This window comes from Pleuronectes platessa, chromosome 11 (assembly GCF_947347685.1).
Source record: "Pleuronectes platessa chromosome 11, fPlePla1.1, whole genome shotgun sequence".
Lineage (NCBI taxonomy): Eukaryota > Metazoa > Chordata > Actinopteri > Pleuronectiformes > Pleuronectidae > Pleuronectes > Pleuronectes platessa.
The window spans coordinates 18,393,716-18,407,705 of record NC_070636.1 but is presented as its reverse complement, the minus strand read 5'-3'; the positions used below and the strand labels follow the sequence as shown (position 1 = coordinate 18,407,705).

General features: G+C 41.4%; 1 protein-coding gene and 1 long non-coding RNA gene across 2 annotated transcripts in view; one reads left to right on the top strand and one right to left on the bottom strand.

Moving 5' to 3' along the window:
• The first annotated feature begins 246 nt into the window (after window positions 1-246).
• kcnk17 (potassium channel, subfamily K, member 17) lies at window positions 247-3,655 on the top strand. The gene is made up of 5 exons (XM_053435010.1): window positions 247-459; window positions 1,209-1,323; window positions 2,295-2,461; window positions 3,151-3,319; window positions 3,405-3,655. The coding sequence occupies exons 1-5, from the start codon at window positions 247-249 to the stop codon at window positions 3,653-3,655; spliced, it is 915 nt and encodes a 304-aa protein (XP_053290985.1).
• A 7,656-nt stretch (window positions 3,656-11,311) lies between these two features.
• The window catches only part of LOC128450874 (uncharacterized), a 12,666-nt gene continuing 9,987 nt past the window's right edge, over window positions 11,312-13,990 (bottom strand). Inside the window, exon 4 of the long non-coding RNA XR_008340043.1 lies at window positions 11,312-11,359. This is a non-coding gene — a long non-coding RNA (uncharacterized LOC128450874). The remainder of the gene's footprint in view (window positions 11,360-13,990) is intronic.

Genomic DNA, 13,990 nt, shown 5'->3' with positions numbered 1-13,990 from the left:
TTTGTACAGAAACTCAAGAAAACTGACTTCCCCCTTAGTCCTTACCTCTGCTGGCGTCTCTCCCTCTGCTTCTTTTCCCACCAGATTTGCATGCCAGGCCTCTGCACTGGTTAAAACAGTAGCGTAGGTGGAGTTTAATTTGCCTGCAATGCACTGAAAGACAAGAAGCCGAGCAGGTAAAAGACAGAGCCCTCTCTGAGACACTGAGTTCCAGTCTGGTGTTCAGAGTTCTACGTGGGAGCCATGATGAGACTAACGGAAGTGTGTTTGTCCCGCTGCCCCTCCATCCTCTTGCTCGGGCTGCTGTACGTGACCTACGTGCTGATCGGAGGGGTGGTTTTCTGGAAGTTGGAGGGAGGCCTCGGGCAGAAGGACTTGGGGCTTCTACTGCAGAGCAAAGAGAGGCTGCTCGTGACGTACACCTGTCTGAACCAGGAAGGCCTGGAGGCCGTGGCTCAGGTGAGGCCCATTGGAGGAAGCAGTTCCATGATCGATTAACACAGGCAACTGAGTCACAGATTTCACCGCGTTACACCTTTCTTATGCCACGGACAATCAAATATGCAAATGAGAGGGAAGCGTTTCACAGTAGCACTTAAAACCTAATGGATTTACTGAGACACTCTTTTTAAAGCATTGTGAAGAAACAAAATATCCAAATCAAATGTAACAAACAAATCAGAGCTGCCTCTTCATTTCACATCTTTTGAAGTGCTTTACATTTATTGCGAGACTGTTTGTCTGTATGTTTTATTCTTAATTCATCCAACGAGGCAGCGAATCAGGAGATTGGTGTCCATCTAGTGGGTCACACTGAGAAAAACAAAAGAGTGTTGTTTGAAAGCTTGTGTTTATGTAGCATCTTCATCCATGCAAATATCAGCCTCCTCATCCTTCCACGGATGCTTTCTGCTTTGCGTATGTGTCTTGTCCTGCAGTCGTCTCCTTGGAAACCGCTGAGTTGTTTTAAAAGCTCCAAAATGATTCTCCTGTTTGCTTCTTGTACCAAGTGATTGGCACAAGAAGTTGCATTTGTGTGCGTCATGTGTGAACCTTTAATGGCCTGAAGGTCTCCAAACAAAACTTGAAAACAAGGATGACAAAGGGACATAACTGAGAGTCTGACCCAGGTCTATGGAAACTGACATTGTTTCATTTAAGTTGGAGCTCTACTTTCGCCCAGTTTGTAATTGTTTTTTGCTTTTCAGGTTGTTCATGATGCATCGAAGGTGGGCCTGAGTCTGAGAGGCAACTACACCACAGACGGCTTCTGGAAATTCACCAGCTCAGCTGTGTTCGCTGCAACTGTGGTCACAACCATAGGTGAGGAGACGGCAGAGTTTTATTCATGTTTCCTGACAGATTTCCAACAGGACTGGTCATGTAACACAAACACTGGGTTTGAAAATATCCGGCTTTAACAAAAAACTGTTTTACTCTTATGCTGAAATAACTTAAACAGGATTTTTATATGGTTTAAAACCAATTATAGATTCCAATTACATTAGATATAGTTTCCTCTCAGCATGACTAAGCCCCTGAGTTGACCTAAGATGGGACATTAGGAAAGGGATGTGAGACAAGATGAGAAATATTGTAGGTACCAAATTTAGACAAATTTAATTTGGTCCCAAAAATGAATTTGTACAAAGATGATAAAATCCTTCAAAAGGTATTACGTATAAATAAATACATTTTATCTAAAAAAAAATTACCTATTTATACCTGTTCCTATTTATACCTGTTCCTGATTAGTACAAAATAAAGGCAATATCATTTTAAAGCTCAGTTGCTGTTTTATTCAATACTTGCCATCTGTTTAATAAGTCTTAATGGTTTAGTGTGTAAGATTTGGTGTCATCTAGTGGTGAAGGTTCATGTTGCAGCTGAATACCCCCTCACCTCAAGAGAACCTGTGATAGTCTTCAGTTGTCATAAAAACTCAAAAGATGTTTAGTTTGTCCAGTTTGGGCTTCTGTAAAAACATGGCGGCTTCCTTACAGAGGACCTGTTCCTTATGTAAATATAAATTATTTAAATATAAGAGGGGCCCTTTCTAGGGTTAGGAAAACAACAATTTGTACAATTTAGATAAAACACACTAGTGAAAACATCAGTAGGATTGTTTTATATTGAATTTCTGCCAAAAGATCCCATTCACCTAAATCTTACACACTGGACTTTTAACAGGGCTGTACTCTATGATGTGCGTATCCACCCTCCTCTTCAGTGGTCCCCTCTTCCTCTGCTTCAACCTCAGGGACACGAGACACTAACAGATTACAGTTTGGCAGGTTATGGGAACATGAGTCCCAGCTCTACGGCCGGACAGATCTTCTGTGTGTTCTTTGCACTGTTTGGAATCCCGCTCAACATGGTGGTGCTTAACAGGGTGGGCAAGTACATGCTGGTTATAGAGAGGAACATTTCTGACTTCCTGGAGAGGAAGACAAGGCGAAGGGTGAGGACATTTTTTATCATCTCATCTCATATCTGATTTAATGGAGGCCCTGAGAGGCCAGTGATTTTTTTTGTTTTAACTCTGGATTATTAGTGTTGGTTGCTGTAATACTCATTTCAGCCACTAGAGGGTGAACTGCAAAAAAATCCTCTTTACCAGATATAATAAATGAAAAAACAACTGAAAAACAATACATTTGTTAAGTAAAGAATAGATAATTTGGAGCCCTTCTTCTGGGTGGAAATACCATTCATCCACAGAAACCTGCTCATAATGTGGATTCTTTATACAAAGAACTTATGGTAGAAAGCGTTCAGTAAATTAAATTCATAGCCAAAATAAATAATTATACTATTTTCACTATAATTATTATTATTGTCAAAGCACTTTTAACACCCTTCTAAGAAGTTTGACGCGAAACCTAGAGAAAGTCAGTTGCACGTCATATGTTTGTGGCCAAAAGGAGTATTACAACAACAAACACTTAAAACATAACTTTTTGATAATGTGAAACTTAAGGTTTCACATTATCATGGATTAATATGAATAATAATAATTAAAACTTGAAGAGTTTGGAAAGAGAAACTGCAGTTTCCCTGCTGAAGCCTCCAAAATTAAGGCTTAGGAGCAATCTAGAAACATTTGTCTTAATGACTGTCTTCACTGCTCCCTTCAACCACTCACTGCAGACGTGCACCCGCTTCTTCGTCCACCTGGTGTCCTTCTTGTCTGGAGCAGCTCTCTTCTTCATCATGCCCATGCTCGTGTTCCAACAGTACGAGGGCTGGACCTACGCCCAGGCCATCTACTACTGCTTCATCACCCTCAGCACCATCGGCTTTGGAGACTTCGTGGCAGGTAGGAACAAAACACCTATCTGAACTGAGTGTTAAGACCATATGCCAATGCAGCTGTAATAAATGATGCTCTCTCTCTCTCACAGACAGTAATCCAGACAAAGCATTTCCGGAATGGTACAGCGTCCTGATGGCCTCGTGGATCTTCTTCGGCCTGGCCTGGCTCGCCCTGCTCATCAACCACTCCAGCGACATCCTGGAGCGCCTCAACAACCACTTCAAGCAGCGGTGGGGTGGGCAGCGGCCGGAGGAAGAGTCCGGCAGCGCAGAGCCTGAAACCCCGGAAACTCAGGTGGAGGAGGAAGACGAGATCCAGAAGCCTCCAATACCTCAGTAATCAAGGGTGAAACAAATGCTGACTCATTTTTGTTGAGTCATGCAGTTTAATCTCGTAGCACTTCCCAAAGTGACTCTTGGTAATCCAACTGTTTTTTAGTTTTTTTGAATCCTTGAGATTAGTGCCATGTCTGTGGGTCAGTGATATGTGTCAGTCCGTCTGTTGCTCTTTGACCTCTCAGTGAGTTGCTGCCCATCATGGACCGCAAAGCCATGTAGCAACTTAGTGGTATTTAGCAGCCGATATCTGAGCGATAGAAGTGGATGTTAATACCAGACATTTGACATCCAAATCACAGGCAATTACAAATACATGTAAATAGTGTGAATTGTTTTTCATGTTAGAGGGGGTCTTTTGTGTTTCTACTCTACATGATCACTGTATGTTCTCGTACACGCTTGGAAGGGGAGACGTACGTAAGGGGTTTTAGGTTTTCAAGTAAAAGTTTTCAAGTTTTAAGAGAAAGGGGGTTTTAAGGTGATTGCAATATGCCACTTTACCGCTAGGTGCCACTCAATTCAGAAGAGTTGGTCCTTTTAGTGGTGTTTCAACACCTAGCTGTTAACAATTAATATTGTAAAATTACGAAGTACATCTGTGAATCAGATAAACTTTTACTCAAACTGAAAAACATTCAAGCAGACCAGAGTAAGCCATGTAATTAGATTACTGTTTTTATATTTGACTTATTATTTTTAGGTACCAACTATTAAAGCACTTGTTATTTTGTTCATCTTTTTTGTTTTTTTATTTGTCTCTTATCATTTTAGTTCAACATAACTGATTCATTTGTGCTGAAAGTAGCTTTATGTCCACTAGATGGTGCAATAGCATCAGCACTGACAAAAATAACATTTCAAACTAGTCACAAAGCAGCAGGCTCACGGTGCATTACACAGTGATGTAATCATAGAAACACATCCTCAAAGGAAATATACTTTATACATATAATATTATATCAACTTTATTTGTATATTTTCTTTTAATGCAATTTCTTGAACTTTTGAGCTCATTGAAATGTTTTCAGTCATTCTTTCCTTGTGTATTTGTATGACCTTTTTTACTACTTTGACAATGACCAACACTAGAATCACACACATGCTGCACATCGAAGTCCTCGGGGCTGCGAACATCTCCTGAGGATCATATATCAGAGAGAAAGTCGGACGAGGCCGTGGAGGAGTGAATGACAAAGACAGACGGCGAGCAGCAGGGACAAGAGAATGGAAAAATGAGAAAGTGCTGGAACGATTGATGGATAGCTGAACAAAAAAAAAAATGGGGGGGTGGGGGTTTGAGGGAAAGTGCAAAATTCCTGAGAGCAGTAAAAAGTTGTCTTGCTCCATGGATTATAGCAGCATGCAAACTGTAGCATGGTGTTATGGGGAGCTCACATCACATTTATAAATAACTTGACTCAGCTTTTATTTATCACTATTCCTTTTAATAATAAAACAAATGACAAGAAGACAAAAAAGTCGCTGCGTCTTTTAAGCACAGAGGCAAAGCTAACGACAAGGAGCATGATGGATTATGTTCATTTTCAGTAATAAAGGTTTAAAAAAGACAATTTTGACTTATCCACCCTGCCACGTGGAATAAATACACCTTTGTGATCCAGAGTGCTACAGTTTATACATGAATTATTTTACTTTCTTACTTACTTACTGTCGCTTGTGAGAAAGAGGACTGGTGGTGCAGGCTCATCTCACGACATCTGATGTAAAATAATCGGTTAATATCATCAAATCAAATCATGCTTTTGGTGGAAGGTCTTGTGTCCTTATTAAGAGGTGCAACCTCCACCTGGACCCTGCTGTAGTCCACAGTCTGGATAATAGGAAGGTGTAAAGAGTGGGAGAGATGGGAGTTTGACCATAATACAACAAATACCTGTTTGGCCACGGTTCAATGAGGACTCAGTATGTGTCAGGGGACTGGTGCCTCTCACCAGCTCCTGTCTGAACATATAGCAGTTTAAGCTGGAAGCTGGTATGCTGTCCACATGTGGAACAAAGCTCCAGGACAGATGAATGGACACTTTCAGTGACCGTGACAAGGCAGGAAATGTGCGACACCCATACAGGTAAGAATGAGTGAGGGTGATAATGTGTGGGTGCATGAGAACGTGTGCAGCCCCTCCCCTTTAGATGCAGCCTCTTTTCATCGTTAAGCAATAGGTGTAAATATTTTCCCAATTGTGACCATGTGGATTAAAAAGGTTAAATGCACGGTTTTAAAGGAATAAAATGAAAGCCCACAACTGCTTCCTGTGTGAAGATAAAATGGAGAAATGGCGTCGTAAACAGAGAAGAAGTCCCATTCCCTCCGTGTGTGTGTGTGTGTTGTGACCTGAGCTGTCCTTTGTGATTTGTGTCCTTTGTGCACGTGCATGTTAGTGCATGTGAGTTCCTCCCATAGGCCCTCCCCATGTTCACACGTGACATGACCCCAGCTCGGATGTAAACAGGACTCGCGGGTGGACATAAGGATGCTCTGAAATAGGGGGGAACAATCATGATTGACTGCTGATAGTGACACTGGCTCCAGTTGACGTGGCCAACCCAAGATGGCGGCACCTGTATCCAGGACATGGAGTGGTTCTAAAATTAAGATGCTTCCTCCATCTTTAACTACAGTCGATGGGCCCGTTGAGAGAGTGCTCCATGTGCTGAGGGACAGTCCTGTAAAAAAGCTTCAAAAACCTTAGAGCATATCACAGCTTTTCTTTTTTCATTATTTAGAAACTGTGTATTTGTTTTAATATCATCCCGACGACATCACCTGCAGTGTATCTTCTCACAGGCACATGAAATATGTGCTTGTCCGCAGATTGAATTTTAACAAAAATAAAAAGTACCATTTCCTCCTGTCATATACAATATAAGTTAAATACAGATAAATACGCTTCCAAACAACTTCAGTTTGGTTTTATATTAGAATCCAATTTCTCTCCTTTCATATCTAAATCTGCCACTTTTAAGTGTGGAATTATAACGAGTGCATTCCTCTTTTTTTTCTAGTCTTGCAATTGATTTCATTGTCCATTAATATCATTATTTATAACTATGAATCAAATAATCATTTAGTGCAGGGTTCTTCAACGTTTTTCAGGCCAAGGACCCCCAAACTGGGCAAGAGATGGAGCAGGGACCCCCTACTATATATATGTATATATACAGTATAAAATTGTGTTTTATATTAAACTGGGCCTAGTGCCTTGTGTAAACATAGCTACCCTTGAAAATTAGAAGAAAAAAAAATATTTAAAAATTAAAAAAATTGTCTAATCAACCAAAGACTTCGCGACCCCCCTGCAGTACCTCCGCGGACCCCCTAGGGGTCGCGGACCCCCTGTTGAAGACCTCTGATTTAGTGTATAAAAGGTTTAAGAATGTAAAAGGTCAGCTCATCCCTTGCTGATCAACATGTTGCTGTGTTAAGCTTGTGTAACAAAGCACCTGCTCTACACACTGTAAACTGTATGTTAACTATTTGAAATATGTAGGCGTGTCTGTCTAGGCCATATATATATACATAAGCATCTCTTTGAAGTGCTGAGTGTGTGTAATACCGATGTATACAGGCACACGAGCAGGAGACAGTATAGGCATGTACGGGCGTACAACCTATTTACATAGTGTCTGACCTTACAGAGGCCAAATATAAGAAAGAATGATGAATAATTGAGTGATTGTTTATAAATAAATAAAAAGATACGTAACATCTGAGATGGAGAATACATTTTTTTCACACATATGACAGCTAAACCTCTGTGCAAACTTCACAAATGATTTCAAATGTAATGTCCCTATCATCACTGTAGTGATTGAAGGCAGCGTATTTACTCATGCATCACCTCCATTGCTCCCTCCAGAGATCGAATGAGTTAACATTATAATCCCCACTGGTGACACAAAGGCCCCACGTTGCTATAAACTAAAACTACATGGGATTAACACTAAACCTTGTTTGTTCGTGTAAGAACATCTGGTTCTCTAATCTAATCCGCACCAAAATAAGCTGCTCCTCAGATTCTCAGGATTTATTCAACATGTATATTATTTAAAGATTGTAAATATCCTAATGATAAATATGATAGCTCCTCAATAGTGGATTGCCACCCGCTGGCTGGTAACAGTTTAGCCAATGCACTCTGCTTCCTCCATGTTAGTGGAGGGGACACGAACCAAGCTAAAAAGTATAATGTCAAATTCACAGCTCATATTCCTGATGAATTTGGTTTGAATTAGTTATTTGATGCCATGAGAACTGGATTATACTTCATGATTCCCAACTGAGACAAAATCGCTTTTGGTCGAGCGCATGTATCGAGGGTTGTACCGCGGCTCCTTCCCCCCGATCACTGCTGCACAGACTATTGCCGCTAATGCACAAGATGGCAGTTTTCGTATCCAGGATAGTGCGGCTTCACTTCTGAATATGGATGAAGTGGAGACTGGTCGTCCATGTTTACTTACGGACTATGGTTTGGATTCACACTGGCAGAAAGCTACAGCTACAGTAGCTCTGACAGTTGTAAATGGAAAAACATGTCACACTGCAGCCTTCATGTCTCTGGGGCTCAGTTTCAGCAGCTGGTGCACATCAACAGTTAACCAACGTACGACAAAGCGCTATCAAAGTCAATACAGTTAACGACGACATATTTCCAAACCCCTGCTGCAACGTGAACTGCTGGTTGTGAGGTGAAAATCCCCTCAAAGCTCGCTGGCTACCTGCAGTCAGACCTGTTCAGTTTGACCCACATTAGCATCTTGTTATCAGCAGCCAGTTTCACCACAACATCTGTGGACGTCAATCATTGACAGGAGGAAACATCTGCCCTCTTCGAGCTGATAAAAGAGAAACTGAGCCAGACTGAGAGTCGGAGTTAGAGCTAAACTGCAATGAGGAATATTACTGTTGTAAAAGGAGTAATGCTTTAGTGATAAGTCTAAAGTTGCAGGAGATAAAAACGCGACTGAGATGGTTTTATTGGGGTCATTATTAGAGGAGTGTCCAGGTACAGATAACCCCAGTTTCTAAATTTGTGATAAAACGTATGAGGAGGTGACTTTATGGCACCTATCTCTGTTCTCCTTCAGTTTTTGTTTTTCACATTTGGCATTTGTCAACTGATATGTTTGCCTTATGCGTGTCCCTTTCCCTCCCACTCATTGGACCAGAACTCCCTGTTCTGGGCCAATGGGAGAACAACATGCACATCCTGCCTCCAAACTTCTGTCTGCATTATTTTCTCCTCCTCGCTCGGCTCTGTCTCTTGGTTTGACGCAGGCCTTCGGGTTTGTCTCTCCTCACGCGAATCCCGGCATTTACTGTAATCAGACGAGCGCAGAGATAGGCTTGTGCTGAGTTGACAACAGTAAGCAAGTGCCGCCACGAACTAGAACACAAAGACACAGCCGGAGAGGTGAGCATGGGAGCAGATAAGGCAGGCGACCAAACAGAACAGATGGATTTTAATGGGCCGAACCAGGGGGATAAATAAACTGAAGTCCAATATTTCTTTTGCTTTTCCTGAAGCCGACCATCATCCATCAGGGGACGAAAAAGTGTACTTACAGTCACAGAGAAGCTGGATGTGTCTCTTCCTGCATGCTTTTGTTTGGGGGGGGGGGGGGGGGGGGGGGATCTCTGACGAACGAGCATCACCACCCCTCTGCTTATTTGTGTTTCTGTCTCCAACCTTACGTCACTGTGCCGGCAAACAAATCTATTCGAAACTTCCCGTCATGAACACAAGACGCAAGGTCACACTCGACCTGTTTTGGCTAATACCAGAGCAGAGTAGACTCATGATAGTCCAAGGCCTTGGTGACCTGCACCAAACACTGCAAAAGTTCCCCTCTCCACTAAGTACTAGTATTAACATGTCTAAACATGTCTGCATGTATAAGTGATGAGTTCAAAGGCACGCGGCGCACACGCACACGCACATGTCCACTCTCAGCTGTTTACACCAACATACACGGTGTTTAATACTGACAGGAAACTTTCTGACACCATAATGTATCACACTTGGACCATATGAAGACATTTAGACCACAGGAGGACACTTGAACCCCAGGAGGACACAGATTTCCATTGGATTTACCCACTGACTCTCTGATGGTAATTACAATATTAGGCAGGTATTTGGTCATAAACAACAGTATTGGACTAAAGCTGAGAAATGAATTGCGTATTGTAGATCAAAAATAAACTAACAATTTTGCTCATCAATCAGTCATTTAAGACATTATCTGGTTCCAACGTCTCAGTTTGAGGGATTTTTCTACTTTTCTCTGTTTTTTACATCATCTTTGTGTTTTGGACAATTTTTCATGGACCCAAAATGATCTCACAGCGTATCGAGATATTGCGTTAGCATGAGCTGGACAGATAGACGGACGACCCCATAACATTATACTTCAGAGTGGGTGACAGCTTTAGCTGGAAGCATTTTAAAAATTGGTATAAGTAGTTGAGTTTAATTGGATAATTAAAAATGTTCACCTGATCATGGTGTTAGATGAAAAGTCACTTACAGTTCATCCTAAGGGGGAAATTAATGTGTGGACTAAGTTTCACAGCAATCCATCCCCTTGTCAACCCCATGGGGACACAGGAGGAAATATCTAATGATTGTGATTAGGTTGTGATTAGGTTACATTTCCTGGACACTATAAATATATGTAACAATACATAAAATTGCTGCTGAGCTACTGTATTTCAGTCAGGATCAATCCAAAGGACAACAGACAAGACACAAATGGTCTTTTAAGACCAGAGACATTTTCTTCAAGTTTATGCACAACATCACCGTATCATTACTGGAAAGAAAGAAATCGGTTTTATTGTGGGTATTATTGCTCTGTGTCAATCAATTTCCCCTCAGCATCAGAGGCATGCCGCAGCAGATACTGTATCAGACAGATAGAAATATGTTCTCGCTCTGACAGAACACAACAGTTACATGTTTTCGCCCCATACAGGGGACTATAAGTCGCAGATTACGGGACATAAAAGTCGACCTTGGCTTGACCTACTGGGACTGTGAACCATTAATTTCAACATTTCTCTGTGTTAATTGGACTGAAACAGTGGTCTGTTTACACACTCCCTGTTAACCCTGACAACTACAAGGATTCTGTGTCACTTAATGGGCCTTGCACTGTGGACACAAAAATGACTTTTGTCTAAACCTGTTAGTTTAGTGTGTCTGTCCTGGTGCTGTGTTTGACTCACTATAGAGTGCTGTGTAGATTAGAGTGTAACGATAAAGTGAAGCACCATCCATGGTACCACAACAATAAGCAAACAAAATTATGGAGCTAAATGGTAAATGGACTGTATTTAAATAGCATTTCTCCAGTCTTATCGACCACTCAAAGCACTTTCCAGTACAAGTCACATTCCCCAAATCACACACACATTTATACAGCGGTACACAGTTGGCATACCCATCCATCCATCTATAGTCTTTTGCTTATTTGGGCTCGGGTCATGGAGTAAGCCGGCCAAGTAGGGTATCCCTGACTTCCCCCGTCACGCTTTCCAGCTCTTCCTGGGGATCCCAAGGGTTCCCAGGCCAGATGGGATACGTAGTCCCTCCAGGGAGTTCTGGGTCTACCTTGGGCCGACTGGTTGGGCAGGCTTGGGAAACCTCCAACGGAAAGGTGCCCAGGAGGGTCCTCTTTCCTGTTAAAAATACAAATTAATGTCCAGCACCCTCCTATCATGCTATTGTCTCTGTTGTCAAACATGTGTAGTATAACTGAGCCAAAATTCCTATTATTGTTAAAAATTAACCAGGGTGAAAAACGCAGTAAAGCCACCAGGACTCTTAATAAAAATAAAAAATTGGACCCTTAATACACTCCTGACCTTGTGGTAGTGTGAGCTCTTCTTGCACCATGCACTTTACAGTTACTGTACATCCATTCATTCATTATCTATACTGCTTATCCTGTACAAGTCGCAGAGGAGCCAGTCCCAGCTGATATTGGGTGAGAGGTGAGGTACACCGTGGACAGGTCACCAGTTTATTGCAGGGCGAACATGTAGAGACTAACAACCATTGACATTTACATTCCCATTCACAATTTAAGACAATTCAGGGCCTAACTCCAATCTGCATGTCTTTGGACTGTGGGAGGAATCTGCAGTGTCCAGAGAAAACCCACACAGGCGGGGGGAGAACTTGCACTCCTCACAGAAAGACGCTGGCTGACATCAGGATTCGAGCCAAGGAACCTTGCTGTGAGGCAACAGTGCCAACCACTGCATCACCGTGCCGCTCTAGTCACTTCACAGCAGCTGATAAATCCTCACATAGTTGTAAACAGCAAAGCAGATTCTGAGGTATTTCCCCACCCTGATTTCCAGAAACATGAAAACCCAATTTAATTGATGAAAAGGTTTTATTAGTTAGAATCTATCGCTTTATTAGTTAAAACCTATCGTTTTAACGCTCGCAAACTCTTTTACTGGGCCTGCTTGTAAATGTAAAAGGAAACTGAATCAACTGGAGAGCAGCTAATTGTGTGCAGAAGACAAAGTGTTTCTGTGTCCCGATCAGACACAATACTGTTACTGTAAGATCAAAACAACTCAAACGACAGATCATTTGTCTCCTCTCACCCTCACTGAACTCATGAGACATACTGTATTTCTTTCATTCACTAAACACGGCTTAACAAAACAGCATTATTTGAAAAAAAAACGAATCTGCCCATCAAAGGATGACGTTAGTGATCGAAACACTCAGAAGATAGAAAGATGTGCTGTATGCTTACAGGGTGTGTTCCTCAGGCTGCACATGTTTACGCCTATTACAGAGTAAAGGGCAAAGATCTGTACAAATAACTATACTGAAAAACAGAAACTGTTCTTCATCCTGTTAACATGTGACTGTTGTCATATGAGACATTTAACAGATCACCCACTTACGGTTACGGTCAACTTTGAACGAAAGCTTTGTATGTCGCTTTTTATGACCTGTGAAAATGTACGGAAACAAGTAATTTTTCTCATAGCACCAAAGATGTGCGAGCACTTCATAATCAGAGAGGTTTATGATAGAGAATATGAATTGGATGGAGAGTTATTCTTGATATAAATGTGGGAACACAGAGATAACGGGTTGAGATAATGTTGTGAAATATGTTTTGATTACACAAGCATGTTGCAGGACAGAAACACTGCTCTTTGTTTTCGGCACCATATGATCTGTTGAGGTCACTGATGAACCTCCAGCCCACGGCGTGACCTCACTCATCCCACAGCGCCTCCTCTCTGGCTTCTATCGTCTCCTGCAGCTCACACATGAGGAGAGAGCATCGACCGAAACGCCCTGCTCACTGATTCAGCCTTTTGTGGAGAAGGCTTGAAATGAATCTGTTAACCCAGTTTGAGAATAGCTAGTGAAACTGGCAAAGACTTGTCAGAGGAAAACTGTATCTAATAATAATAATAATAATAATAATAATAATAACAATAATAATAGTATTCACAATCATGATCGTAATCATAATAATAATAATATAATAATCACAATCATGATCGTAATCATAATCATAACCATAACCATAACCATAATAATAATAATGAATCCAAGTGGTTCAATATTCCTGTTTGAAAAGTGTATTCAATTGCATCATATTTTCCTTATCCACTTTTCCTCAAGAGTGCATTTATGATTTTTTTCCCCTTCCCATTCCATTTCATTTCCATTGTCGAAGGGACTTCACACAGTCATCTGTTGTGTTGTGTTAGATAATCACAGCTCTTGTCCTGTGACTAAGCAAAATTCAAAAACATAATGGAGTCAATTTAGAGACATGGGACCATTGACGTGCGGATTACGCTTCCTCCGAATTCAGCATACTCCTTTCTTCCCTGATATTAGTGAGGGAGACAAGGATCTATACAACCTAATAGGCAATCCAGTAATATGATTTGGTATGCTGATGTATTTATATCTTTTCTACATATACAATCTATGCCTTGCATTTTCTCTCATTCTCATGTCCCTCTGTTATCAAACCAACTCTCCCCTTGTGTAAGTGGGGTTTCTCCAGGTTCTCCAACTTCCTCCGCAAATCCAAAAACAGATTGGGGTTATGTTCATTGCAGAGCATAAATTGGGAATGGTTGTTTGTCTATGGTTGTTGACCCTTTGGTTTGCTGACAACCTCTCTTTTGACATTTCAAAAGTGTTGACAAATCTCACATGTTGCATGCAAAAGTTTCAAAACTATATATTGGGTCAAGCTCAAAAAGCACTCCAGATCTGAAACGTCCCATAATGCAACTCTGTGTCTCTCTAGC